This window comes from Scylla paramamosain, chromosome 24, assembly GCF_035594125.1.
Source record: "Scylla paramamosain isolate STU-SP2022 chromosome 24, ASM3559412v1, whole genome shotgun sequence".
Classification (NCBI taxonomy): Eukaryota; Metazoa; Arthropoda; class Malacostraca; order Decapoda; family Portunidae; genus Scylla; species Scylla paramamosain.
In genome coordinates this window covers 12,689,682-12,715,537 of record NC_087174.1, presented here as the reverse complement: position 1 = coordinate 12,715,537, position 25,856 = coordinate 12,689,682, and the positions used below count along the sequence as shown (strand labels likewise).

The following is a 25,856-nucleotide window of genomic DNA, read 5'->3' as shown; positions in this document are numbered from 1 at the left end:
AGGATTGGATGAGGATGAGCATAAGGATTTAGATTCAAATAGAGAATATTACATAATTGATTGGATGAGAATGATGATAAGGATTTACATTCAAGTAAAGATCATTGTGGATGTTTTTGAGATTGTAAAGAGAAATAGCTGAGGATAATGATGCGTATAAGGATTCAAAGAACAATGGGAAAGAGGATTAGCTGAGGATAAGGATGCGTACAAGGATTCAAAGAACAATGGGAAGCTTTAGAGATTATAAAGAAAACAAAGAACACAGAATGACTGGGAGAGGAAAGCAGGGAATCAGAAAGCTAATAATTGCAAAAGGAGGTAATAGTTAATAAAAAAATAAAAAAATTGAAGCAAAGTGATAATAATGAAGGATAAGGCTGCCTGCAAATAAACAAGTACATGGATGACAAATGATGGCAGGTGGGACTTTCAGTAAGATAAGTTACAATTAAGGTTTCTTGAGCGAATTGAAAATGTCATTAAAATTAGCCAGACGTGCAGTATTAGTGAAACATCAGTTAGTCTTATAAGAATGTGAATAGATGATAATAAAGAAAACCAGGTAGTAGGTGTTTCAAGCTGCGGAGCAACTTAAAGGATCTTTCCCCAGCGACTTGGGGGGAGGGGATTCTAATTTTGAGATGTGTCTTAGACCTGCTGGTCATACGGAGACCGCCCGCACACGCCACGCTGTGTCACACCGCCGTGATAGTTGCGGCGAGTGACATGTTGTTATAAATGACTGTGTTTTCAATATGTGGAGTTTTATCTGCATTCTGATCACATTATCGTGTTCACAAGAGTTTTTCCTATGTAATGTAATAATACATTTCAGCATTCAATGATTAACTATTGAAAGTAGCGAGCATAACTAAAACGTTATAGATATTTTTGTTTTTAACATCTTCACAGTTTAACTCGTAATACCATTTTCTTTTTTGTTATGTCAAGTTTTTACAATACATATTGATTCTACAGTCACTGATGAATCTGATGTGTCAACCAAAACTGGCTATCCAGTATATGAAGTGAGTTATGGTATATAATTAATTTTGCGCGTTTAAGAAGTCGATGTATGCAAAATACGGCAAAACGGTGGGTCTGACGGAGAAATGTCAAAACAAGAAAGATGCGCCGTCAAAAGTTATTCCTAAGATGTTTCTGAGACTGAAATTTTTATATGCGATAGACACCTAAAGGTGGTCCTGGCCAAATCATTGTAAATTCTAAGAACCAGAGCGGTCGGTTGTAGAGATATGGGGTAACAAAATTAGAAGCCCCTCGCCCCGCTCGGGGAATTAACAGCAAAAATAATAAATGAGACAAACAGAATCGAGAGAAAAAAAAAAAAACATGGAAGATGCTATCATTAAACATACCATAGAAAAAGAAGAAACAGAAAAAGATAGAGGCAAAAAACATATAGACATCACTGCAATAAAGAAGAACAGAAAGATAAAAAATAAAACCAATAAGCATCAGATAACACTACCTACAGTACAACATGTATCTATATCCCTTCATCTCTGTCTCATCATCCTCTAACCCTCATCGCCGCCCCTAACCCCTCTTCATCGCCTATCTTCACGGCTGAGTGGCACGCATCTCACTAACACACAATGGTAAGTTGTATGTATTGATAACAGTAATAACAAAAGTAGATGGTAAAGAATACAGTTATACGATATGTATTTTAAGGGTATTGCCTATTGGTGGCAGAGAGAGAGAGAGAGAGAGAGAGAGAGAGAGAGAGAGAGAGAGAGAGAGAGAGTTGTATAGACTGAATGAAAAGAAGAGAAAATAAACTAGGTTGTACTTTGTCTGTATGATAAAAAAAAAATAATGTATTATTGCTAGATATATTACTACAAGAATGCACAACCTGATAAAAAATATACAAGAATCATGAGGAGGTTAAAGAAGAAAAGAAGGGATGAATTGGAGATAACAATTAATAAGGATATATTAATAACTGAAGGATATGAAAAGTATCATTACTATTTTTAGAGATAACAAATTGATAAGGATATGAAAGACTTACGAATGAAGAGTATTTTATCAATACTAGCTGTTAGAATGCAGCAGTAGCGAAAAGCAATAATGATAGAGGAAGAGGTGGAACAAAAAGATGGGGAAGGAAGAGGAGTATGAGAAGGGATAGAAGAAAAGATGATGATGAAGAGGAAATATGGAAAAATCAAACCATGAACAGCAAGGGTCTTGAAAACTGAAGGGTTCTGGTGTCGCCCTCACAGCTACTGATAGCATGCAGCTCGACACCCTGGACGAGCAGCGCCTTAGCAAGATCCGAAAGCTGGAGCAGGTGAGCGACGTGACACAGGAGGTGAAGCAGGAGGTGTTCAAGAAGCCCGTGTTCACCACCCCTCTTATCAGGTTAGTCACTATCTCTGAGTAGGTTATTCCTTTTAGGTGAGTGAGTGAAGGTGTGCGTTAATGTGGTTTTGTTGGTAATATTAGCGAGTTTTGTTACATGCGAATACTGTGTGTGCTTTACTGATCATTTTAGTGAGTTTTGTTACTTTTTTTTTGTGTGTGTGTGTGATTTTGTTAGTAATATTGGCGAGTTTCGTTAGTTTTGAGTGAGTGAGTGGTTTTACTGATTACGTTAGCGAGTATTTATTATTTTCGCATGAGTTTTATTGGTAATATTTACGAGTTTTGTTACTTTTGTATGAGTGAATTGAGTGCGGGACTGCCAGCTTGGTAAACTGATAGATATGTAGATAGTCATATACGTATACTTCCCGCAGCGTGGACAACCTGAAGGAGGGCGAGCGTTGTCACCTGGAGTGCCGCCTGGAACCCATCAATGACCCGCACATGAAGGTGGAGTGGTTCGTCAATGGCGTGGAGATCAAGACTGGTAAGTTGGTGTCACTTCATGTCCCTCATACTTTCCTCCCAGTCATGCCTACCTGATTAGTTGATTATGAAAATTATAGGTGAAGATTATCAAGGTGGTATTATAGTGTGGTTTAGCAGGTATGTGTGTGTGTGTGTGTGTGTGTTAAAGAAGCTGTGTTTGGATCGGAAACAGAGCAAGTATGTCTGCTATTTGTGTATTTTCTCTATTTTCCTGTGTGCAGTGTAACTCAGGCAGCAGAGAGAGAGAGAGAGAGAGAGAGAGAGAGAGAGAGAGAGTGTTGGACAGTTATGCAAATGTACATATCTACCATTGTTTTTATATTTGCATTCCCATTTCTCATCATCAGTACCCATTTTACCAATTTTTCCCATGTGACAAAGCCTCAGTGCTGCCCCAAATCGAGTGCATGAACTGTATGTGTGCTTGGCAGGTCACCGCTTCCGCACCACCCATGATTTTGGCTACGTGGCCCTGGATGTCCTCTACACCTACGCTGAGGACTCCGGCAACTACCTGTGCAAGGCTACTAACAAGGTGGGAGAGGCTGTCAACTCCTGCAGTGTCAATGTGGCTGGTGAGTGTTCCCAAAGTTTGTTGTTCATAGACATTTGCCCTTATTCATATTACTCCTATGTGTTGCTTAGATTATGTAGTAATAGTGTGTCTTCTGCAGGTGTGTCATGTAATTGTGTAATGTTAGCAACTCTTGACTGGACCCTATACAATGTATTGTAGTCTTATTTATTTATGCAGGTTTGATTAGAGAGGACTTTTTAATGATCTCATAAGTTCCGTGGATTATTTGCCAGTATATTGAATTGCAGTCTTGACTTGTGTAGATTTGATGAGAGAGTTTTTAATGATCTCACAAGTTTGATGATTTATTTTTAAGCTCATGTATGAATAGAATTTTGTTTTAACTCGTGATCTATTGAGCTACGTGGGTGTGGTGTTTGTTTGCAGCCCGCCGTAACATCTACATGGACACACAGCATCCCCAGGGATGGGAGAAGATTCAGAGCTTGGAGCAGAGGCCCAAGTATGAGCGCATTGAGGTTGCTGATGCTCCTCTGTTAGCTCCTCGGTTCACCTCTGAGCTCCGGGTAGGGATTAGTGATTCTCTGAGATACTGCTTATTGTTGGTTGCATTTTTATATATTTGTTTCTTTCTAGTACTGTATTAAAGAAGATACATATAAGAATTTTGTTTTTTATTAGCTGTTATTATATGACACTGATCTGGTGAAGTAAGAATCAATGGATGGAGAAAAATGCCACAAGATGATAATGGAGGACATGTGTATTTCAGGGCAACACTCAGCTCTCTGAAGGACAACATGTTCACCTGGAGGGCCGTGTGGAGCCTGTGCATGACCCCACCTTGCGTATTGAGTGGTACCACAATGGCCAGCTTCTGCAGTCTGCTGCACGCTTCCACACCACATTTGATTTTGGTTATGTGGCTCTGGACATCACTGGTGTGTACCCTGAAGACTCTGGCGAATACACCTGCCGAGCTGTTAACAAGATTGGTGAAGCTGTGTCCAAGATCACCTTTAAAGTGGAAGGCAAGGAGGGCGTGATCTACGAGTCTGCTCGGCCTGAAGGTCTGGAGAAGATTCGTCAGCTGGAGGACTCCTCTCGCCCTGCACCTGTAAGGATCAGTTTGTGTGGTACTTGATTTTTGAGAAGGAACAAGCTAGCTAGAAATGTATATTCTCTGTAAAGATTTGTTAAAGCTCTGATTATTTAGTAGGAATGTGAATACTGCTTATAGCTAGATTGGAAGACGAGAAAAGACTGTGTTAGTTGATACACACCACTCCTTTAAAACTTACCAAATTTTCTCTCTCCTTTCTCCCAGGCACCTGAGGAGACTCGCACCTTCCAGCGTCCAGTCTTCACTCAGCCTCTTCAGAACCTGGACAACCTCACTGAGGGTGAACTTGCCCACTTTGAGTGTCGCCTCATCCCTGTTGGTGACCCCAAGTTGAAGGTGGAATGGTTCAGGAATGAGAAGCCCATAGAGACAAGTGAGTTACTTGGTTTACATACTTACGATTATTTTTCATCATATCTTTGTTCTGGGCATTTTGCTACTCCGCTTTGGGATGTTATTCTTTTTTACTGCGGAAGTTATGGGATGGATAAGTTTTTTCTTGTTCTTTTGTTGGGATTGTGCTTTATTTTAGGGAAATTTTATGTCTTAAAATGATAGAAAAGAACAAAGGCTGCACTGCTATGTTCATCATTATATCTTATCACTTTATGCCATTACACAATGTTGCTTCCCCATGCAGGCTCCCGCATTAACCGCACCCATGACTTTGGATATGTTGCCCTGGACATCACCGGAGTGCGTGCTGATGATGAAGGAATTTACATGTGCCGTGCCTCCAATGATCTGGGAGAAGCTGTCACCACTGCCTCAATCAAGATCAAAAGTGAGTATTCAAATTTCTTCTTTGTACACATATATACACACACACTTTCACAGGAACAGAAATGGGATAAAGCTAGAACACATAACTTTGTGCTTTTTGAATTCCAACCTTCTAGACATGTGCATAATCTTTTCTCCTCCTTTACCCTCAGCACATGCCAATATCATGATGGATTCACAGCATCCAGAAGGCATGAAGAAAATCAAGGCTCTGGAAGATCGCAAGGCAGATGAACCCACTGCTGCTCCTGACAAGGTGAGCTAGAATGAGTGGTCTTTGTACACAGTGCTGGCTCCAGGTTCCATATGGCCTGTATCAAAATTAGGCTCTATTTATAGTTCCATAATCTATATTTATGATGAACAGTACCAAGTTATTTGAAAGTCTAATGTAAAATTAAATCTTAAATTTATCATTTTAGCTGGGTTAATTTATTGAGATATAAGAATGAAAAGAATCAGTGTACATAGTGTTTCATCAGATTAAGATTTCATCTTCATCCCTGACATGTGATGTTCATTATTGATTTCTTCTGTGTTTGTCAGGTTTATGACAAGCCAGTGTTCACCAACAACCTGACTGGCCCGGAGCAAGTCATGGAGGGCCAGCATGCCCACTACGAGTGTCGTGTGGTGCCTGTCGGAGATCCCAACATGAGATTTGAGTGGTACTGCAATGGTGTTGAACTGAAGATGGGTGAGTCAGAAAAACTTATCTTGTCAAAATGAAATATGCGAATGTTATGCTTTTTTTAATGTCTTATATGATCAGTGATCTTTTAGTCTTGCTTGATGTTATGCACACTTTTGTGTCCCACAGGCTCAAGGTTCACCACCAACCATGACTTTGGCTATGTGACTTTGGACATTCTCCACTGTGTGCCTGAGGATTCTGGTGTGTACATGTGCAAAGCAATCAACAAGGCTGGTGAGGCAGTCAGCTCCTGCACCACCAGAGTCATTGGTGAGCTTTTTTTGTAAGGTTGAATTTGTGTGTGTGTGTGTGTGTGTGTGTGTGTATGTGTGTGTGACAAAGTCATTTATAAACTGGAATGTGTAATAGCAAATAGTAACTAGGTTCTTGTTTCATAGCATTATTATCTACCATAGTAAACTTTTTGATGGGTTTGAAAAAACATGATTTAATACATGTTATGAAATCACTGATGATTTCTGTTACTTTTAGCCAAGGGCAGCATTCTGGGAGATGCTCTCCACCCTGGTTGGGAGACCATCAAGCTCCGTGAGGCACAGTGGAACAGAGTGCCTGAGACACCAACCTCTCCTGAGCACCAAGAGCCACCCATGTTCACTAAGCACCTGGAGAGCTTTGAGCGTCTGCAGGTCAGTGCTCTTTTCACAACCTGCCCTGCTGTAGCCTTTTTTGAAACCAATGAAAAGCAGGAAAGCATATTTGATATCCATCTGATAGAATTCTAGTTTATTTCATATTAAAATGAAACATAACTAATGAACTATTGAAATGTGGTAATGTGGAATATGTGAATTGGGGATGGAGGAATACAAGTTTTGGTGTTTGGCTGCAGGAGGGTGGCAACTTGAGGCTGGAGGCTCAGGTGCAGCCAGCCCGTGATCCCTTCCTCAGCATCGAGTGGTTCAAGAATGGTGTTCAGCTGGCCACTGGTGAGTGTTCTGGCTGGTCTGTGTGGTCTGTCAGATATAATGTCTTAGTGGAGCTTCACTTTAATATTTTCTGTTTAACAAAAGGGAGCAAAGACTGACAGTCTAGTTCATGTTATTCCATGTTTTATTTGCTGCTTAGTTTGTGTTTTTGTAATTATTTATGTCCTGTGTGTTATACTTACCTTTAAGAGACTTGTCCATTTAACTGCTGTGTCCCTGATCAGGTTCGATATAGCATAGCACAATTAGTATTAAGTGCTTTAAAATGTCTGAGTTGTGATGATTCATCAACTCAAGGCTAAACTTTATAGTATAGAAATAGTTTTTCACATTACACCACTAAAATTTAGAGAATTACTGTTTTATAATCCAGAAGAGTTTTTTTCACCTAATTGTGTGTGTCAAACCCAAAAATAACTCCTAAGCAAAAATTAGTGCATAGTGGTGGGACAGGCACCACTTCCCACACCTTGACAAGCATTGCAGGCAGTGCTCCTTAACCCAGTGTGTCATTACTAAACTCTGATGTTCACTGTGTTCCCACACTGGGCCCGGTGGTGCTGGAGGTTTGAGGTTACTAAACAGCCATGTCTTTGTGTTCTTTTCTGCTCTTGCCAGGCGCTGGAGGCATTGTGGGCTCCTACAATGAAGGTACTTGTTGCTGTTTTGACCACATGTTGAGGTGGAGGGAGTAGCATTTTGTAGCTGAATAATGGTGGATGAAATAGCTTGTGCAGCATGTACTGTGTAGCATTTTTGAAAAATCTGTACTCATTATTGAGTGCTGGTACAGTGTTTTTAGTAATGATATTAAAATCACATCCTTTCTTGCAGGTAGAGGATACAGTTTTACCTTGTAAGATATTTATTTAAAAAAAAAAGCATGTCTGGGAGGTGTAAACTATCATATGATGTTATGGCTTGTTGATTATTCTGCAGTTTTAAAAGATTTATTCACTTTATAGTCACTCTCAGCTACAATGAAAATTTCAAATAGGAATATAAAAAATCTTTATGGCTTGAACAATACATTATACACCTATTTCATAAAGCATGAATGAAAAATTTGCTCTGGCTTGTATCCTTAAGGACTGGAATGCAAACAGCTTATTTCTAAGATCTTAGTCACAACAGTAAGGTGTTGCAGTTATAATTTACATGATATTTCATAAATTGTGGCTTGAAACTCTTAGTATTTAATAAATATTTGGATTGAACTCTTAAACATGAGCTCTAATGATGCTCCTCCCTACCCAGGTACTCGCTGCCGCAGCACATTTGACTTTGGTCATGTGACACTGGACATCTCTGGGCTCCGAGAGAATGACTCTGGCATCTACACTTGCAAGGCTGTCAACCGTGTGGGGGAGGCTGTGTCCACCTGCAACATCAAGGTCTTTGGTAAGTACTTTGCTCACTATGTTCATTATATGATAGAAACAATGGAAATTTGGTGCTTATAAATAGAAATTAATTTTGAGTTTAATTTACAACCTGGCCTAGATATATTTGCAGAGTATATGGCTGTGTCATTACTGTATTAAGTTAGTTTTCAAGTGATTTCTGGCTGCACAAAACTAATCACATCCTCATTTGCTTTCACAGATCGCCACTGGCTCATTGGGGACTCCATGCATCCTGATGCTCTGAAGAAGATTGCAGATCTGGAGACACCACAGACTCAAAGTGTCCAGACTACTGAGCCTGTCTTTGAAGTCCCGATGTTCATCTCCCACCTGAATGACGTAGAGTGCCGAGAGGGTGACAATGCTCACTTTGAGTGCAGAGTTGAGCCCTCCCGTGACCCGACTATGAAAATTGGTAGGTTAAGAAAAGATTGAAAAGTTGATGATTTTAATTTGAAGTTATTGTGCCAGATAATGTTTTCTGATTCCTGTGGGTTTCCCCTTCAGAGTGGTTCATCAATGGCAAACCCATGAGGGCAGCTGCACGTTACGCTGCACAGTACGACTTTGGGTTCGTGTCCCTGGATTGTACTCACTGTTATGCCGAGGACTCTGGTGTGTATACATGCCGTGCCACCAACTCAAAGGGCTCAGCCTCCACCAGTGGCACCTTGAAGTGCCTCAGCAAGGCTAACCTATACCTCGACACCCAGCATCCGCAGGGCAAGGCCGGCCTCGAGAAGGTGAGCCTAGTTGATCTTCTGGTGTTGTAGATATATTGTCTGCATGGATGACATGTCAGTGAAAACCTTAACTACTTGAAGCTGGCACCAACAGCTGTGACATTTTATAACTTCTTAATCAAGGATGTCTCTCATTTCTAACAGGTGGAAGAGGCTGAACGAGCTTACTGGGCAAAATACCAGAAGCAGGTATCTGAGCAGGAAGTCAGCTATCCAAAGCCATTCTTCATCAGGCCTCTGCAGCCCAGTTTCTCTCTCAATGAGAACCAGGTTTGTTTCCTTTCTTCAGTCATTAATTTTTATTTTGATAATCATGAAGATCATACAATATAACATATTTCTCCAACACCCACTTTCATTCTAAACCATCATCTTGGGTCTCAGGCTCTGCATATGGAGGCCAACGTGGAACCCAAGCAAGATCCCGACCTGAAGATTGAATGGTTCCTGAATGGCAAAGTCTTGGAGCAGGCTCACCGCTTCAAGACCACCTATGACTTCGGCCTTGTCACCCTCGACCTGGATGATGCTTATGAACGGGACCAGGGCATTTACACTTGCCGTGCCTTCAACAAGGTCAGTGAGAGCATTGTGTCACAATTATTGATATTTATTAGCATTCAGTTTTATGATGTGAATTTTTTCATATAGGTCTTAGAAGTGGTGTGTATAATTGATACATTTCATTATTGCAGCACGGTGAAGCTTTCAGCACCTCTACTGTTGTTGTGGGCAGCAAGGATGTCCTCATTGAGGCCACACAGCATCCAGCTGGTGAGGCAGGTCTGGATGCCATCCAGGTAAGGATCCTCACATCTATGTGTCTCAGCTACATCTCCATATCTTACAAATAATGTTGAAAATAATGGAATAGGTGTATTCTTCTTAGTTGAATCTAAGGGTTGAAGAGGCTGTAGAGATACACAAATATACTTAAAGGGTAACTTTGATTCTCCTTCAGAAAATTGAAGAGAAGAATCTGCGTCGTGATGACCGTCTCCTGCCTGATGAGGAGGGACACCCACCAATGTTCACCAAGCCCTTCAAGGTAACTTGATGAAATCATTTGTGATTTTCCTTGTTTATTTTAATAATTTATCACTTAGTTTTCTATGTAAACAAAATTATGAATTTTTAACAACAAAAGATGTTGAAATAACAAGATTTGTTTTTAAATTTAACAGGATCTGAGCAACATTGAAGAGGGTGAAGTTGCCCACTTTGAGGGGCTGCTCATTCCTCTGGGTGACCAGACTATGCGGGTGGAATGGTTCTTCAATGGTGAGCCCCTCAAGGCCTCACACAGGTTCCGTACTGTGTATGCCTTTGGAGTCGTCATTCTTGAAATCATTGGAACCAAGGTCAGTTTCCAAATTAACAGTGATATAACAGGTATATGTTATTAATCAGACACTTTTGTAATGCTTCTCAAGATTTGAAAGTAAATTTTAAAGGTATATTTTTTTTCAGATTTCCGACTCTGGTGAATACACATGCAAGGCCCACAACAAATGGGGCAAAGCTGAGTGTTCCGTCAAGCTGGAATGTGTTGACCGGGCCCATGGCCAGCCACCCAAGTTCACCACTCACCCACAAAGCCTGTCAGGCCTCAAGGATGGTGACTCTGCTCACTTTGAGTGCACTCTCATCCCTGTTGGTGATCCCAACATGAAGGTGGAATGGTTCCACAATGGTGAACCTCTCCGTAATGCCACTCGCATCAAGACTGTGAGTGACTTTGGTTTTGTGGTGCTGGACATCTCATACCTGCAGAACCATGATGCCGGAGAGTGGGTCTGCAAGGCCACCAACAAGTATGGCTCTGACACCACCAAGGCAAACCTGAACTGCTTCGGCATGGGAGGAGTGTACACTGACTCCCTTCAACCAGCCTCCCTGGATAAGATTGCAGCCCTGGAAGGCCACAAGGCTAGCTTGAAGCCTGGTGATGCAGCACCAGCTGCAGAGCCACCAAAGTTCATCACACACATCACCAACATTGACCGACTTGTGGAGGGACAGAGTGCTCACTTTGAGGCTCGATTGAGGCCAATCAACGACCCCAACCTTACAGTTGAGTGGTTCAGGAACGGCAAGAAACTTCCAACAGGCCACCGCTACAGGACCTTCCATGACTTTGGCATCGTTATCTTGGACATCCTGTACTGTTATGAGGAGGACTCAGGCGTGTATGAAGCACGTGCAGTCAACAAGCTGGGATCAGACAAGACTACTGCCAACTTGAAGTGTTTCAGTAAAACTAACTTGATTCTGACCCCACAAGTGCCCAAGAGTATGGAAGGAGGCCTTGAGAAGCTACAAAACCTTGAGGACTCTGCTTGGACTCGCCGTGACTCTGTGACCTCTGAGAGAGCTGGCATGGCACCAAAGTTCACTGTTCCTCTGAGCAACATTGAGAACTTGAAGGAAAGTGAGAATGCTCACTTTGAGGCTCGTCTAGTGCCCACAGATGATCCTCGCCTGAAGGTTGAGTGGTACTGGAATGGCAAGCCCATGAAGCACAGCTCCAGAATTCGCCAGTTCTGTGACTTTGGCTTTGTCATAATGGAAATCTCTCCCATCTATCCTGAGGACTCTGGTGAGTACATGTGCCGAGCCTACAATGACTATGGTGAGGCTGTCACCAAGGCAACGCTGAAGTGTGAAGGCAAGCGCTCCATCATCCTGGAGACTCAGCTGCCGAAGTCCATGCAGAAGGGCATGGAAAAGATTGCAGAACTTGAGGGCTTGATGATCAAGTCTCCTGACCTGGGCACACCTTCAGATGCTGGTCAGCCACCTCAGTTCATCACTCAGCCACAAGACACTTCCATCACTGAGAATGGACTTGCTCACTTTGAGTGCAGACTACAGCCGGCAAATGACCCTGACCTTCGTGTTGAGTGGTACCACAATGGCCGGCCTCTGTGTGCTGGCTCCCGCATCAAGACAATCAATGATTTTGGCTTTGTTATCCTGGAAATAGCCAACTGTTACACCAGGGATGCTGGCACCTACACCTGCCGTGCTGTGAACAAACATGGAGAAGCTTCTGTGGAATGCAAGATGTTTGTCTCTAGCAAGAGTAGCATTGTCCTTGAGCCACAAGCTACCATGAAGTTCAAGGGGCTTACTGAAGCCCTTCAGAAGCTTGAGGAAGACAAATATAAGAAGGAAGCTGTGCCTCAGGATGAGGAGAAGCCTTGTCCTCCAAGATTTGTTACTGAGTTGCAGGACATCCATGATCTTGTTGAGGGTCAACCTGCTCACTTTGACTGCCGCGTGGAGCCTGTGGGCGACCCAACCATGCGCATTGAGTGGTTCCACAATGGCATGCCAGTCAATGCTGGATCCCGTGTTCACATGATGGATGACTTTGGCTTTGTTGTGCTTGACCTGGAGTGGACATTTGCCCGTGACACTGGGGAGTACATCTGCCGTGCCACCAACAAGTGGGGTCAGGCCACCACCAAGGCCATGCTCAATGTTCGCTTCAAGCACAATGTTGACACCAACACTCAGCTGCCACAGGGCATGACTGCTGAGAAGCTGAAGGAGTTGGAGCGTGGACCTCTGACTGAGAGACATGATATTGATGAGGAAATGAAGCCTCCCAAGTTCACTGTACCAATCAAGAACCAGAGTCTGCAGGAAGGTGAGCGTGCCTTCTTTGAGGCTCGTGTGGAACCCCGCAATGACCCCAACCTACAGGTTGAGTGGTACTATAATGGCAAGGTTCTGCAGACTGGGCACCGCTTCAGGACCAGCTTTGAGATGGGCCATGTCACCTTGGAACTCTTGTACACCTATGCTGAGGACTCTGGAGAGTACACCTGCCGTGCCTTCAACAAGCTCGGCCAGGATACCACCAAGGCTACTCTCAAGACCAAGGGTTGGTTTCACATTTATATATACCTGCAGTATATATGTAAAGAGATTTTAAGACTTTAGACATGTGATTATAAATTCACCATCAGTCTGCCTACTTATTAAGTATAGGAAACTGTATCACTAAAGATGATAAATTTTCTTCCATTTTTTTCACAGCGAGCCAGTCAGTGGTGGTCATGTCCCAGGTCCCCAAGGGCATGAAGGCTGGTATGGACTTTGCCACCCAAATGGAGGAGACCCTGAAGAAGTACTGCAAGGAGGTCATGCTCACCCCAGAAGACATTTATGATGAAGAAAAACGGCAGCCTCCTCGCTTTGTAACTCACATCAAGGACATCAGTGACCTCAAGGAAATGGAAGAGTTCAAGTTTGACTGCCAGTTGGCTCCTGTCGGTGATCCCAACATGAAGGTTGAATGGTTCTTCAATGGCCGCCCACTTCCATTCAGTAAGTGTTGCTTCACACTCAAGCATTATAAGATTTGGGTCATGTGATTGTATTATTTTCACAATATTGGAATGATTGACAGGTATTATATTACTTATTTTCATGGTCAGTAAAAGTAAGCAAAATACATTCATGATGAATTCAGTTGCTCGATAAAAATTTCAAACAAACTGAAGATAACAGTTTATTCTTTTCTTTCTTCATCACAGAGAATCGCTTCACTCCCATCTATGATTTTGGCTACGTTGCTCTCGTCATGAACTGGGTGTTTGGTGAGGACTCTGGTGAATACTTGTGCCGTGCCACCAACCTGTGGGGAATGGATGAGACCCGAGCCACCCTCAAGGCCACTGGGCGCCCAGGTGTCATCTATGAATCTCAGATCCCTAAGGGCATGCAGTCCCTCGAGAAGATCAGGGAGCTTGAAGCCTCTATGCTGGCGTGAGTATTGGGATGGAAAGAACATCCACTCATTATAGAAATTTGCATCTATCATTCATCCACTCATTATAGAAATTTGCATCTATTATTCTATCTATATACCAGGCTGTCAGTCCCACATAGTATGGTACCACAGATACATCATTCACACTCTTAGCCCCATTGGCTTCCATTGGAAAGACAAATAATACTCACTCATAAATTTTAGATTAACTCTAATTCACTTCTTTATTATAAAATAAACATAAGCAGTATATAGAGATTCTAGCAAATGTACACTTAAAGGAGAGTGAATGGCCTTTTTATAAGATACATTATGAAAGAAGGAGAGTGACTAACCTTTTTATAAGGTACATTATGAAAGAAGGAGAGTGAATGATCTTTTTATAAGATACATTATAAAAGAAGGATAGTGAATGATAATTTTCTAACACACTATACTTGTCTTCCACAGGCATCGTGAGACCACCGTGGAGGAGGAGAAGCAGCGGTGTAAGCCTGAGGTGCTGAAGAAACCAGAGAGCCTGGTGGTACAGGAGGGAGACTGGGCTCGCTTCAGCATCCGTGTGTCTGGCCATCCACGTCCAAGAGTCATGTGGATTGTTAACGGCAACACTGCAATGAGTGTAAGTACTGGGAGTCTTGGCTCTTATCACCTAACTGAAGCATGTCATCATATATGGCTGGTGTAAATTAGAAAGATAAAAGCAAAGGTTAATGATGTTGGAACAGAAATATATACAGTGGTGTTTGCTGAGCACTGTTTTGTTTGTAGTTATAGTCCTAATTGAAGAAGAGTGACTGAGAAAAGCAGGTAAATCTTTTATGATAATTTGTGCAGAAGTTGATGGTGAATGTAAGTAAAGAATGAGTTAATAGTGGCTGAAAGGAGTAAAGATTAAGAGATTGATTTTAAGGGACTACATTTGTAATATAAGTGGAATGCCTAAAGGAATGGGTTGGGTGTAGAAAAATCTTAATAAATTTGATTAGTGTTTAATCCTGTGTTAGTATGGAAGTGTAGAAAGTGAGATGAGCAAAAAAGCTATACATGGGAGGGAGGTGATTGGATCTTTATATGTGATTAAAGGGTTAAATATGAGAAAGTACTTGTGAGTGTATGTAGATGAATAGATATTATCCTTTGTAGTTTTAAACCTCTTTTTGTCTGGTGCCTCAAAACAGGAGAGTGACTAACTGTTTTTCCATTTTGTGACACACAACACTTGTATTTTCCATTAGGGCAACCGCTTCAAGATCTGGTATGATGGCATGTACCACCTAGACATCCCCAAGACCCGCCAGTATGACAATGGCAAGGTGGAGGTCATTTGCCGCAACTCCCTGGGTGAGACATATGCCTGCTGTGAGCTGAAGGTGAACCCACGCCAGGATGACTACCGTGCTGTTCTCAAAAACTCCCCCAGGCGTAAGTGTCTTTCTCCAGCAGGGTAGCGGGCACCACAGGTCTGAGGGTAATGGTAAGCCGGCAGTTTTCAGGCTGTGCAGGTCTGCTGAGGTCCTGAGCTGCTATCTTTCTCCTTACAGGCCTGCTGGTGATAGTAGTCAAATGTCATCATTCCTTCCCACAGGTTCTATCTCTTCTTCCCTTCAGTGTTCCTTGACGGAGTGATGCTGCTGCTGTTTCTTCCTTCATGATTCATTAATATGTTATCATCATCATCATCATTGTCCATTGTCATCATTGATTTTCAGCATCCATTGAGGCTGGCCATTCTATATCTTCATTTTGGATGATGCAAATATCATATATTGTGTAACAGTAAGGGACATAACTTATCTAGTGGTGAACCAGTGATTTCACAAAGCAGATTGCCCATGTTCCAATGCTCCACAGCTGGGCATTGCTGTTCACTCAGGAGGTGCAGGTCATGGGTTATCTGGCTTGGTGGTGGTCACTGGCTGCCACAGCCATACCTAACAGTAACACCACTCTGCTACACTTACCACTGGTTGTAACACTGATACCTTGAGCAACCACACCCAGCACTACCAAAACGCCACTTGGAAACTAACATATATTTTCATTTCTTCTTTTACACTTCTTTTTTATTTCTTCATTTCCTCTTCAGTCTTATTATTTGGTAAGTCAGCGAAGGTAAGGGTTAGCGAAGTTGCCCGATTGTTTTTCCCCATTGTGTTTCTGTTCATGTTTAGTTGCGCCAAACACTTTTGTTCAAGCTGCCTGACCTCTCCGTCTTGCCCCATAACTTAGATAATGCTAATGGTCACACATGTAAACCTTGCTGTACTATTAAAAAAGGCCTCTAATTCCTGCCGTGTTTTTATCTAACTGTTTAGTTTTGGTATTTGTTATTATGTCTGTAAGTATGTAAATCTTGAAGTACAATATATGTTGCATGTTGTTATATATACATGTCCACATGTCCACATGTCCATGCTATGTCACAGGAGTCATTTCTTCTCCAAATGTTGACAGTCAGTGAAGCAACAGTGTCCTTGAGCACATGTACTCTTCTTGCTATTACTATACAGTGACATCATGTCTCTGAATCTTTTAGATACATTTCCATGCCCTGTTGATAAAACTATTTCTACCTTCGTTGATGTGTGTGATGCACTTGCCACCTTTAGAACAGATTAGTATTCCTCCCCTCCCCCTTTAGTATCTGCAGTCACTTGTTAGATGCTGCATCAGTATGCCCCTGTTTGGTATCCCTTTAGTTTGATGTCCTGTTAGCCAGAGTTCGGTGGTGGCTGGAGCATGCGCCCCTGCCGTGCTGGCTTGAGGGTTGGGCCTAATGAGGGGTATTTTTGTAGCCTGGTATGACACTGACCTCAAGAGTTATCAGAAGGAACGCAAGGAGACTGAACTTGAGCGTGTCTTTGAGGAAAAGATTGACACTGATTACTCCATCCTCCATGAGTCCAAATTTGGTGAATACATGGCCAAGCCCATGGATAAGACTGAAGAGACTGAGTGGCAGAAGCTGGCTAAGAAGAAGAAGGCTGGAGAGAAAATCAAGGAGGTGAGTTGCCAGCCAGATAATGGGCCTCCTAATAATGGAATTTAAAAAAATGTGCCAGTTGTTAATCAGTATTGAATCCCAAAAATTCTGCATATTTGTAGGTTTGGCAAGTTTTGATATTTCCATGTTAATATTATAAAAAATGTTGAGGAAAATGTCTGGAAAGGGAAAGTCAAGATCTTATACAGTTTTAATTTTTCTTCACAAATTACCTTAACAACAACCTGAATGTTTCACCTACAGCTGGAGGACTCCCAGAGGGCCAAGGGCAAGAAAGACATCATGTTTGCCTCACCAGCAGAGCATGCTGCTCAACATTCTTTGGCTAAGGGCATGGCCTCCCGTTATGAAGAATCACTGTAAGTGTAGAATCATTTATATTCCATTTTCAGTCCAAGATTTATCGATAAAAAACTGCCATGTTATTCAGCACAATTTCATATAAGCAGCATTGAAACAGTGAGTGAATTTTTAGTTACCAAGACTCAAAATGCGACATTCACTAATGAACGTGAGTTACAAATATTACACAAATGCAATGCATGTACATACAGTACAGTAGAGGCTCCATCATGTACAATCAACTATTCATAGTAACACAAGAAGGCTTCTTAGTGGTGGTTAGTGAGCATATCAGGCAGCAAAGTGTGCTTAGGTAGTGAGGCAAAGGTTCCTGATGCAGAATTGCTTCCCAACAGTTCGGAAGGTGACTCAAGACAGCCTAAGTATGAGAGGCCACCAAGACATGTCCTCAGGTAGCCATCTGTCCCTCCTGGCTAATATCTTATACTTGTGTGCTCTTTATTTTATTCCTTTATTATTTTTTCTGTTTCAGTCTACACACGTCTCTGTGATCTCTTTCCTAAACCTTGTTGAAAACTAAAAGTATTGTGTCTGGATTTCCAGTTTTAAAATGATTGAATATCTTCAATGGTTGCTGTTGATGTATTTATTAACTATCTTGTTAACTTATCTGTGAAATTCTGCGTGTAATTTATTATTTTATTATTTATTATTTTATGGAAAGTTTTCTAAAATAATTGTCATTTTTTTTCAATCATTTATTATATGAATATTCTTTTGTTGGTGTGTTTTAGTGTTCATTTTACATAATACACTTACATGGTATACATATTAAAAAATTTCATCAAGCTAAAATTATTACCTGCATGTGGTAGTCAAGAAAGGTATTGTCATTTTCAATCCTACAATGTAGTAACGAAAATCAATAAAAAAAATGTGTAAAGTTCATAATTCAAATTTATAAGTTATAAACCAGTCACAGCTATATGAAGAGTGCTGCAGATCATGTGCTTAGGCTAATGGTTGTCTCTGCCACAGGGATGTGGATGAGATGCGCCATGACGAAGAAACTCTCCGCAAGTTTGAGACGGAACCTTCAGAGTCCACTGTCCATGGCAAGGAGGTGAGTTGGAGAGGATGCCTCCTTGTAAGGAGCTGCTCTTGAGCAGCAAATTTTAAATGATAATCCTTTAAATAAGAATTAATGAATATTGCTATAATGCAAATATGTGTATTCACATTTTGATCTTCTAAATGCTTAGAGATGTTAAACATGATGTATGTCCTTTCCCCTTAGATCCACACAACTACACAGCGCCAGACTCAGAAGGAGAAGCAGGGAGACATGGAGATCCACCGTAAGATTACTGCCACCGACAAGACAGAGGTTGAGCACAAGGCCAAGACCACTGAGCGTCTGGTTCAGGGCCAGCCTCAGAAGCCTGCCAAGCCTCCATTTTTCACCAAGAAGATCCAGCCATGCAGAGCCTATGAGAGAGAGCCTGCTCGCTTCATGGTGGAGTTTGACGGTGATCCCATGCCCACCGTTCAGTGGTATCGTGAAGATTTCCTCATCACCAGCTCTCCCGACTTCCTCATTCACACGTTTGGTGACAAGAGCATCCTGACCATCCGTGAGGTCTTCCTTGAGGACTCTGGAGTCTTTGCTGTGGTGGCTGAAAATCGTGGCGGTCGTGCCAAATGTTCTGCCAACTTGGTGGTGGCTGAACGCAAGCAGAGTAGGGCAGGACCTGTGCCTCCCAGCTTTGACCAAACCATTCAGGACACACAGAGCAATCCAGGCAATCTGGTGAGGCTGGATGCTAAGATCCTCGGCACAGGTCCCATTGATGTCTACTGGCTCAAGAATGGGCGCAAGCTGACCCAGGACAATCACTTCAAGATGCTAATAGAAGGTGACTCATACACTCTCATGATCCTTGAAGCTGTACCTGAGGATACTGCTTCCTATGAGTGTGTGGCCATCAACAAGGCTGGTGAAGCCCGCTGCCAGGCCACTGTCGAGATTAGTGGTCCACCTTCACCCAAGGCCAAAGAGGCCCCCGCCAAGACCACTGGACCCCCTCAGGCCCCCAAGATTGTCCAGAAGGCTAAGGCCCATATTGTACAGGAAGGACAGCCTGTCTTCTTTGATTGCGTCATCACAGCCAATCCAAGTGAGTGGTGGATCTTGTTTTGTTCTCTTAACCAGTGTTTTAAATCCTGCGTGGTAGAGGGCCAATTGACTATTCTCTAAACTTAAATCATTGTTATTCCCAACAGAACCCACAATCCAGTGGATGAAGGGTAATGAGCCCATCAAGCCCAGCAAATACTTCACCATGACTGCTGATGGCGATCGGTATGGTCTCCGCATCTCAGAGGTCTTCCCTGAGGATGAAGGAAGCTACTCCTGTGTGGCTACCAATCCAGGTGGCAAGGTAAGGGTTAACTCTTTCCCCATTTATCATACAGCCAGATTTTATGCAAACTAATTATTGAATACAGGTAGACAAGCATCTTGAATATGAGAACACATTGGTGATTCAGCAACACCTGTGGATATGAAAGTGTTGGCTCTGGGAGTGAGTATTGTTATTTTGTGTGTTGCAGGCTACCGTACAGACGAAACTGCAGGTGACACAGCCCCAGCAGTCTGAGGTGGCCCCCACTGTGGCCCCTATGGAACCTGTGACAGTGAAGGAGGGCAAGGGAGTCCGCTTCAACACAGTGGTGATGGGCACCCCGAAGCCCACCGTCCAGTGGTACCGTGAAGGATCGCTCATCCCCAACTCCAAGGACTTTGTGGTGAGTACCTGACTTGCCTTGTGTCTTATATTTTTTTTTGCCTCTTTCTCAGGACATCATCTCCTTGGGGCATTAGTACAGGTGTGACATGGCAGACTATTTTTTGTTCCTGATATATTATACTTACATACAATACAAATTCATCATTAAAATACACACACACACACACACACAATCATATTTCAATATATACATATCATGAAGATTGGGAACACTGATATTCACTCAAGTCTTATAGATTCTTCTCCTCCCTAAAACTTTAGGAAGAGATAAATATAGTACCTATTGAATCTGTTCCTTTGTCTGTCTGTCTGTATATAGTTGGCTATATATGTACTGTACATCCGTCAGTGTGTCTGAAGTATGTATGTATATATCAATTGAGAGCAGGAACACATCAGAGGAGTTAAAGAGGGACTATCTAAAGAGTGACCTGGAGGTGTCAGTAGAGTGTTTCTATCGCCCCATCAGTGGCAGATGTGCCCGGGCCCGATTCACGGTTATTTGTGGCAGCAGGTCACCCTGTGCGCAGTTGGCCTGTCATGAGTGTTCTGCCTTACGTAAAGGGGGGGCGTGGAGTGGTCTGGCCTGGCTGTGACATGCGATCTATTGTCATGGGCCGGGTGTCAACGTGTGAAAAATGGGATGGGGGTATGGGGAGATAGTACCCAACAATCGCGGTTCGGTGCGCCGTCATTTGAAAACGGGAAGAGGACACGCTGTAACGCAAGCACAAAATATACATCAAAGTCATTAGGTGGCATATATCAAGAATGATCAAAGTAATTACATCACTTATTTATTAACTTATTTGTGGCGTGTCAGCATGATGGATGGGTGGATGGTCGACGTGTCGCTGGGTGGTGAGGTGTAGGCGCTGGCATCCCGGGTTGGTGATGGATGTGCTGATAGGATCACTGGCCGACTCGAAGCTGCCAGGATCAATAGGTGATCATGCCAGCATTTAATCTTGTCAGGTTGGAAGGCTGATCATCTGGCCCTCCGCCTTCCCAGACATTGCTTAAAGAGGTGCACTCATTACAATGAATCATAATAGGAACCTAGATTGATGCGTGGATCTCACTCTCAACAGTGTCTGGAAGCCACGTTCAGTTTATTTTATTGACTTGCATCAAGTGACATCTCTTGCTGCAGCATTAGAAGAGTCAGGAAAACCTTCATAGCAATCGGAAACTTATTATTATTATTATTACTGTTGTTGTTGTTGTTGTTGTTGTTGTTGTTGTAACAGTAGTATTAGGGATAGTGGTTTACTGTGCCATACATTACCCTACACAGTAGGTAAGCTGTCACAAGAGCACCTTGGCGCCTCCTTAGCCACGCTCGGCTGGCAGAGAGTGGAGGGGAAAGTCTCCACCCCAACGTTAAGGTGGCGACAAAGACCGGGGACAGCTTGTAATAATTAGAACACACGCCCTCCCGAGGCCGCGGCGGAACATGATACACCGCCGCCAGTACGACGCCCTCCACGGCCCCCGCTGGGGCATGGGACGGGTTAGGGATGGGACGCCGCTTTCGTGTCTATTTTTATTTGCTCCATAGAGCTGAGAGAGAGAGAGAGAGAGAGAGAGAGAGAGAGAGAGAGAGAGAGAGAGAGAGAGAGAGAGAGAGAGAGAGAGAAAATAGGCAATAGATGCTTTAAGCTGCTGAGCAACTTAAAAGACCTTCCCCCAGCGGCTGGAGGGGTCCGTTTACGCTTTTTAGACCTGTTGGTCATACGGAGCCCGCCTGCACACGCCGCGCCAAGTGTCGCGCCGCCGTGTTTTCAATATGTGCATTCTGATCACACTATAGTGTTCACCAGAGTTTTTCCTACTTAATGTAATAATACATATCAGTATTCAATGATTAACTGATGAAAATAACGAGCATAAGTAAAACCTGTTATAAACATTTTCTTAACATCTTCACAGTTTAATTCGTCGTAATACCATTTTCTTTTTTGTTTTGTCAAGTTTTTACAATACATCTTGATTCTACAGTCACTACCGAGTCTGATGTGTCAACCAAAACTGGCTATCCAGTATATGAAGTGAGTTATGGCAAATAATTCGCGCTTTTTGCGCGCTTGAGCTCGAGTTGTGGTGATGAGGCGATTGTTGCAAGGCAGAAATCTTCGCTCACATGCCGATAAATCGAAATATGCACCTTACGGCAAAATGGTGGGTCTGACGAAGAAATGTCATAAAATAAGAAAGATGCGTCGTCAAAAGTTACCTTCAAGATGTTTCCAAAAGGTGGTCCTGGCCAAAATCATCGTTGTATCATCCAGGGGCCAGACCGAGCGGTGGGTTGTAGAGATGTGCGGTAACAAAATTAGAAGCCCCTCGCTCCGCTCGGGGAATAACAGTAATCACAGATGATGAATTAAACGGCACACAGACGTTTCTGTCAATACATGTGTTATTATTAGAATCGCAACCATCAATCTGTCAGCGCGAAGGTTGCCGTTTGATGATTGAGCTGTCGTCAAATGGAGGACATATGCATTAAATATTGGTTACTGCCATACATGTTTCGACTAAATGTGACGCGATATATATATATATATATATATATATATATATATATATATATATATATATATATATATATATATATATATATATATATATATATATATATATATATTTATGTCGCCATTTCACTGGATCGTTACAGCAGTAAAACTATTATTCCTCATGCTTTAGTTTCATCTCCATTGGAGTTTTTCCGTATGATCATTACGAGAGTATGTGTATTAAGCGGGTTCAAGATGGTGTGAAAGTGTGAGTTTACATGTGATGACCTATACTGACAAGACCTCCTGACGCCCGCCATGCCCGCTCCTCGTCGAGCTTTTGAGTGAAGCTCCGATATTTTGTGCAATCCATGACTCAGTACCTTTCAGGCCCTTGACCGCCTGCACCTAACCTAACCTAACCAAACCAAACCTAACCTAACCTAACCGGTATTCTTCATAAAGTTATGACATATGTCATATCTATGGCAGATGGGTATCATAACTTTGAACAACTATCATAAGGCTTATTTCAGAAGTTATGACATGAGCGAAACCGTCTATCATACCGTCTGTTATATGTCGCGTTTGCTTGATTTCAAATACTAAAAGACAAAGCAAAAACTGGCGTTTGCTACTAATTTATAGCTTCTATAAGTATTTCTTTGGTTTTTATGTATTGGGATAAGAGACAGTGGGTAAATGTGATCCTGTAGGAACACCTCATTTCAAACAAACATAGTGTTCAAAATACTTTGGTGGCAAGGAAGGCTCTCTCGACGATCTCCAAGGCCATCACTGCTGCACAACTGCATTTTCCCAGCAGCTTTTCCCAGAAGCAAGTTATCTAAGTGTTATTATCCCTTAATTTCTGGGGTAAGTGAATTTCTCCTTTCTGGGTCACTCTGTTAGGCTTCCCTCACTAGATCGGTAACAAAGAGAATATCTGCACGTTCTAAGCAATATCTTCTAATGAGTTTCACGTCACTAATTTCATTCAGTACGTCCAATCTGAATAAATAATTCCTGAGCTGGAGATGTTGTGGGGCAGCCATCTTGGCTGTGGGGAACGTCCGTCATAAGCTGCTAGGAAAGGGTGGACCTAGTCTTAGCATCCGCGCGGATTTATAACAGACGCGCAGTTTATGACAAGTATGCGCCATTTTGTCCTAGCTATGACACGTTTCATACCTTAGACTCGCTAGATGCGCTTCGTGAATACGGCCCCAGAATATTATCTCTGGCTTTAGATATCGATGAGAGAGAGAGAGAGAGAGAGAGAGAGAGAGAGAGAGAGAGAGAGAGAGAGAGAGAGAGAGAGAGAGAGAGATATTAGGTTCATGAGCAGTGTTGTAACCAAGGGCGTATCTGTTCTTCCCCAGATGTTCATGGAGGGCAACTCAGCCGTCCTAGACGTCAAGGAAACCTACCCCGAGGACTCCGGCACCTTCACCTGCCGGGCTACTAACTCCGCTGGACAGGCCGAGACCTCCGTCTTGCTCACGGTCAAAAGTAAGAACGCCTAAGATCGTCCTGTAAGGATGCTTCGTCACACCCCCCTCCCCCCGGTGCAGTGTGGGCGGGATGTGTCCGTCCACGTGGTTGTTGCCCTCCCTTCCCCTTCTGTGTAAAGAGTGCCCGCCGCGCCTTGTGCAGGTCGGCGAGGCGTCGTAATGCTGCTGCTGCGTCCATATGTCAGGCAGCAACCTAGTGTGACAACCTGGTAGTAATGTCCCCCCGGCGCCCCCTTCATGGCCCGGCCTACCTGTTCCCCCCACACTGCACCGCCACTCTCCCTGTGTTGTGCTGATCCTTAGCGGACCGCCTGGCCTATAGCGGCTTAGGGTTCTTATCTTTCTTGATCGTTGCAATGCGGCGTCCCCGACCCTTCAAGTGAGGGATTAGGGGACTGCCTTTCACAATAGACTCCCTCCCCTCCCTCCATCCCTTTGGAGTCTTTCATTGGTGCCTTTTCATTCGTCTTGCTAAGTGATTGGGTAGTGAGATACACACGTCACAGGCAGGGGCGCTTAGGCGAGTGTTTCCCCGCCTCATGCACCAGACAGTCACTTTCCATCCATACTGCTGCTGCTGAGGTCCGTGCCTTCCGCCGGGCCTCGCACTGTCTGGCGCGCGTGGCGGGCACTGCTCGGCCTCAGCGCCGCTGCCGAGCTCAGCAGCATTGGCACAAGTAGCTGCACCATTTTCAATTTGATTATTTACGAGTAGTGCCAGTTGACCTCTGTATGTGCTTGACCATAGACTGTTGGCTCTGTTATTATCTTCTGTCTTTTTAGCTGAACGTTTTACCATGATAGACTTTCCCTGGACTGTTTTTATTGGCCTTAGCAGACTCATATTTTTGTATGCTTAACGTATTACTCATTTATTCAAAACCCCTTTTCATACTTGGCTTGATGAGAAAATTCTCTTGTGTCGGTGCTCACAAAAGTTTTGACTGTCCAGCGGAGGTTTAAACTATGCTCAATCTCCTGATATATTGGATATTTCTGAGGTTCGGGACTAAACCTTACTATTGTATGATAACGAAGAGGTGAAGGGATGCATGACTGGCTGTTGCCATACAACATCTGTATTGTTTCCTCAGCCTTATAAACAAATTATTATAATGTACAAAAACTTGGGAAACATAAATAAAACAATCAGTGATATAAACTTACGGTTTACCTTTCCACGTTTGTGGGCCGAGTACCTCACTAACAGCTGCCCCGGGGGCTGGCTGCTGCATATGTGGTGGTGTTGGTGGTGGTGGTGGTGTTGGTGGTGGTGGTGGTGGTGGTAGCTTTAATAATTTTAGTATGTGTTAAAATGTGTATCGGGACCACCGCTGCTGAAGCCCCGGTGGTCCCGAGGGGGAAGCGATGGATACAGCTTTGTTCCATTGCCTCCCCGAGACAGCCGGTGCAGGTGACAGCCACAGAGTTGAAAAGTGTATGTTTATTTATGAGGTGAAATTTTTAAAAAGAAGAAAAAAAGAAAAGAAAAGAGTGGCATGCTGCATATGTGAGAGGAAGTGAGTAAACGAGGAGCAGCAGAAAGTAGCTGCCGTGTGAAATGGAAACGTTGTCAGTGAGGGGAGAGAGAGAGAGAAAGAGAGGGGGGGGAGAAAGCGGCCCACTCAGCCATGACTCAAACACGGGGCACTGACGGAGGGGGACACTGAAGCCTCCAGCTGGCGCGTCTGTCACACTAGAAATGAGCCACGCTATCTCTCATGACACATCACCAGCTTCGCCCTTGACAAGGAAAAATATACATATAAAAACCAAGCCAAACACATATCCATT

At 43.1% G+C, this 25,856-nt stretch overlaps 1 protein-coding gene across 1 annotated transcript in view; it reads left to right on the top strand.

The window, feature by feature from the left end:
* LOC135112913 (titin-like) overlaps positions 1-25,856 on the top strand; it is a 190,835-nt gene that overhangs the window by 41,672 nt on the left and 123,307 nt on the right. Inside the window, exons 26-59 of the mRNA XM_064027865.1 lie at positions 2,259-2,397; positions 2,775-2,887; positions 3,321-3,464; positions 3,854-3,993; positions 4,200-4,544; positions 4,755-4,923; positions 5,191-5,334; positions 5,486-5,589; positions 5,880-6,030; positions 6,154-6,297; positions 6,520-6,677; positions 6,881-6,977; positions 7,596-7,628; positions 8,235-8,378; positions 8,583-8,798; positions 8,891-9,126; positions 9,271-9,396; positions 9,511-9,702; positions 9,822-9,926; positions 10,088-10,174; positions 10,311-10,487; positions 10,597-13,018; positions 13,174-13,464; positions 13,674-13,905; positions 14,360-14,531; positions 15,148-15,334; positions 16,708-16,916; positions 17,160-17,275; positions 17,615-17,671; positions 18,258-18,342; positions 18,517-19,396; positions 19,503-19,660; positions 19,833-20,027; positions 23,931-24,060. Of these exons, the coding sequence (XP_063883935.1) occupies positions 2,259-2,397; positions 2,775-2,887; positions 3,321-3,464; positions 3,854-3,993; positions 4,200-4,544; positions 4,755-4,923; positions 5,191-5,334; positions 5,486-5,589; positions 5,880-6,030; positions 6,154-6,297; positions 6,520-6,677; positions 6,881-6,977; positions 7,596-7,628; positions 8,235-8,378; positions 8,583-8,798; positions 8,891-9,126; positions 9,271-9,396; positions 9,511-9,702; positions 9,822-9,926; positions 10,088-10,174; positions 10,311-10,487; positions 10,597-13,018; positions 13,174-13,464; positions 13,674-13,905; positions 14,360-14,531; positions 15,148-15,334; positions 16,708-16,916; positions 17,160-17,275; positions 17,615-17,671; positions 18,258-18,342; positions 18,517-19,396; positions 19,503-19,660; positions 19,833-20,027; positions 23,931-24,060 (8,298 nt within the window). The remainder of the gene's footprint in view (positions 1-2,258; positions 2,398-2,774; positions 2,888-3,320; positions 3,465-3,853; positions 3,994-4,199; positions 4,545-4,754; positions 4,924-5,190; positions 5,335-5,485; positions 5,590-5,879; positions 6,031-6,153; positions 6,298-6,519; positions 6,678-6,880; positions 6,978-7,595; positions 7,629-8,234; positions 8,379-8,582; positions 8,799-8,890; positions 9,127-9,270; positions 9,397-9,510; positions 9,703-9,821; positions 9,927-10,087; positions 10,175-10,310; positions 10,488-10,596; positions 13,019-13,173; positions 13,465-13,673; positions 13,906-14,359; positions 14,532-15,147; positions 15,335-16,707; positions 16,917-17,159; positions 17,276-17,614; positions 17,672-18,257; positions 18,343-18,516; positions 19,397-19,502; positions 19,661-19,832; positions 20,028-23,930; positions 24,061-25,856) is intronic.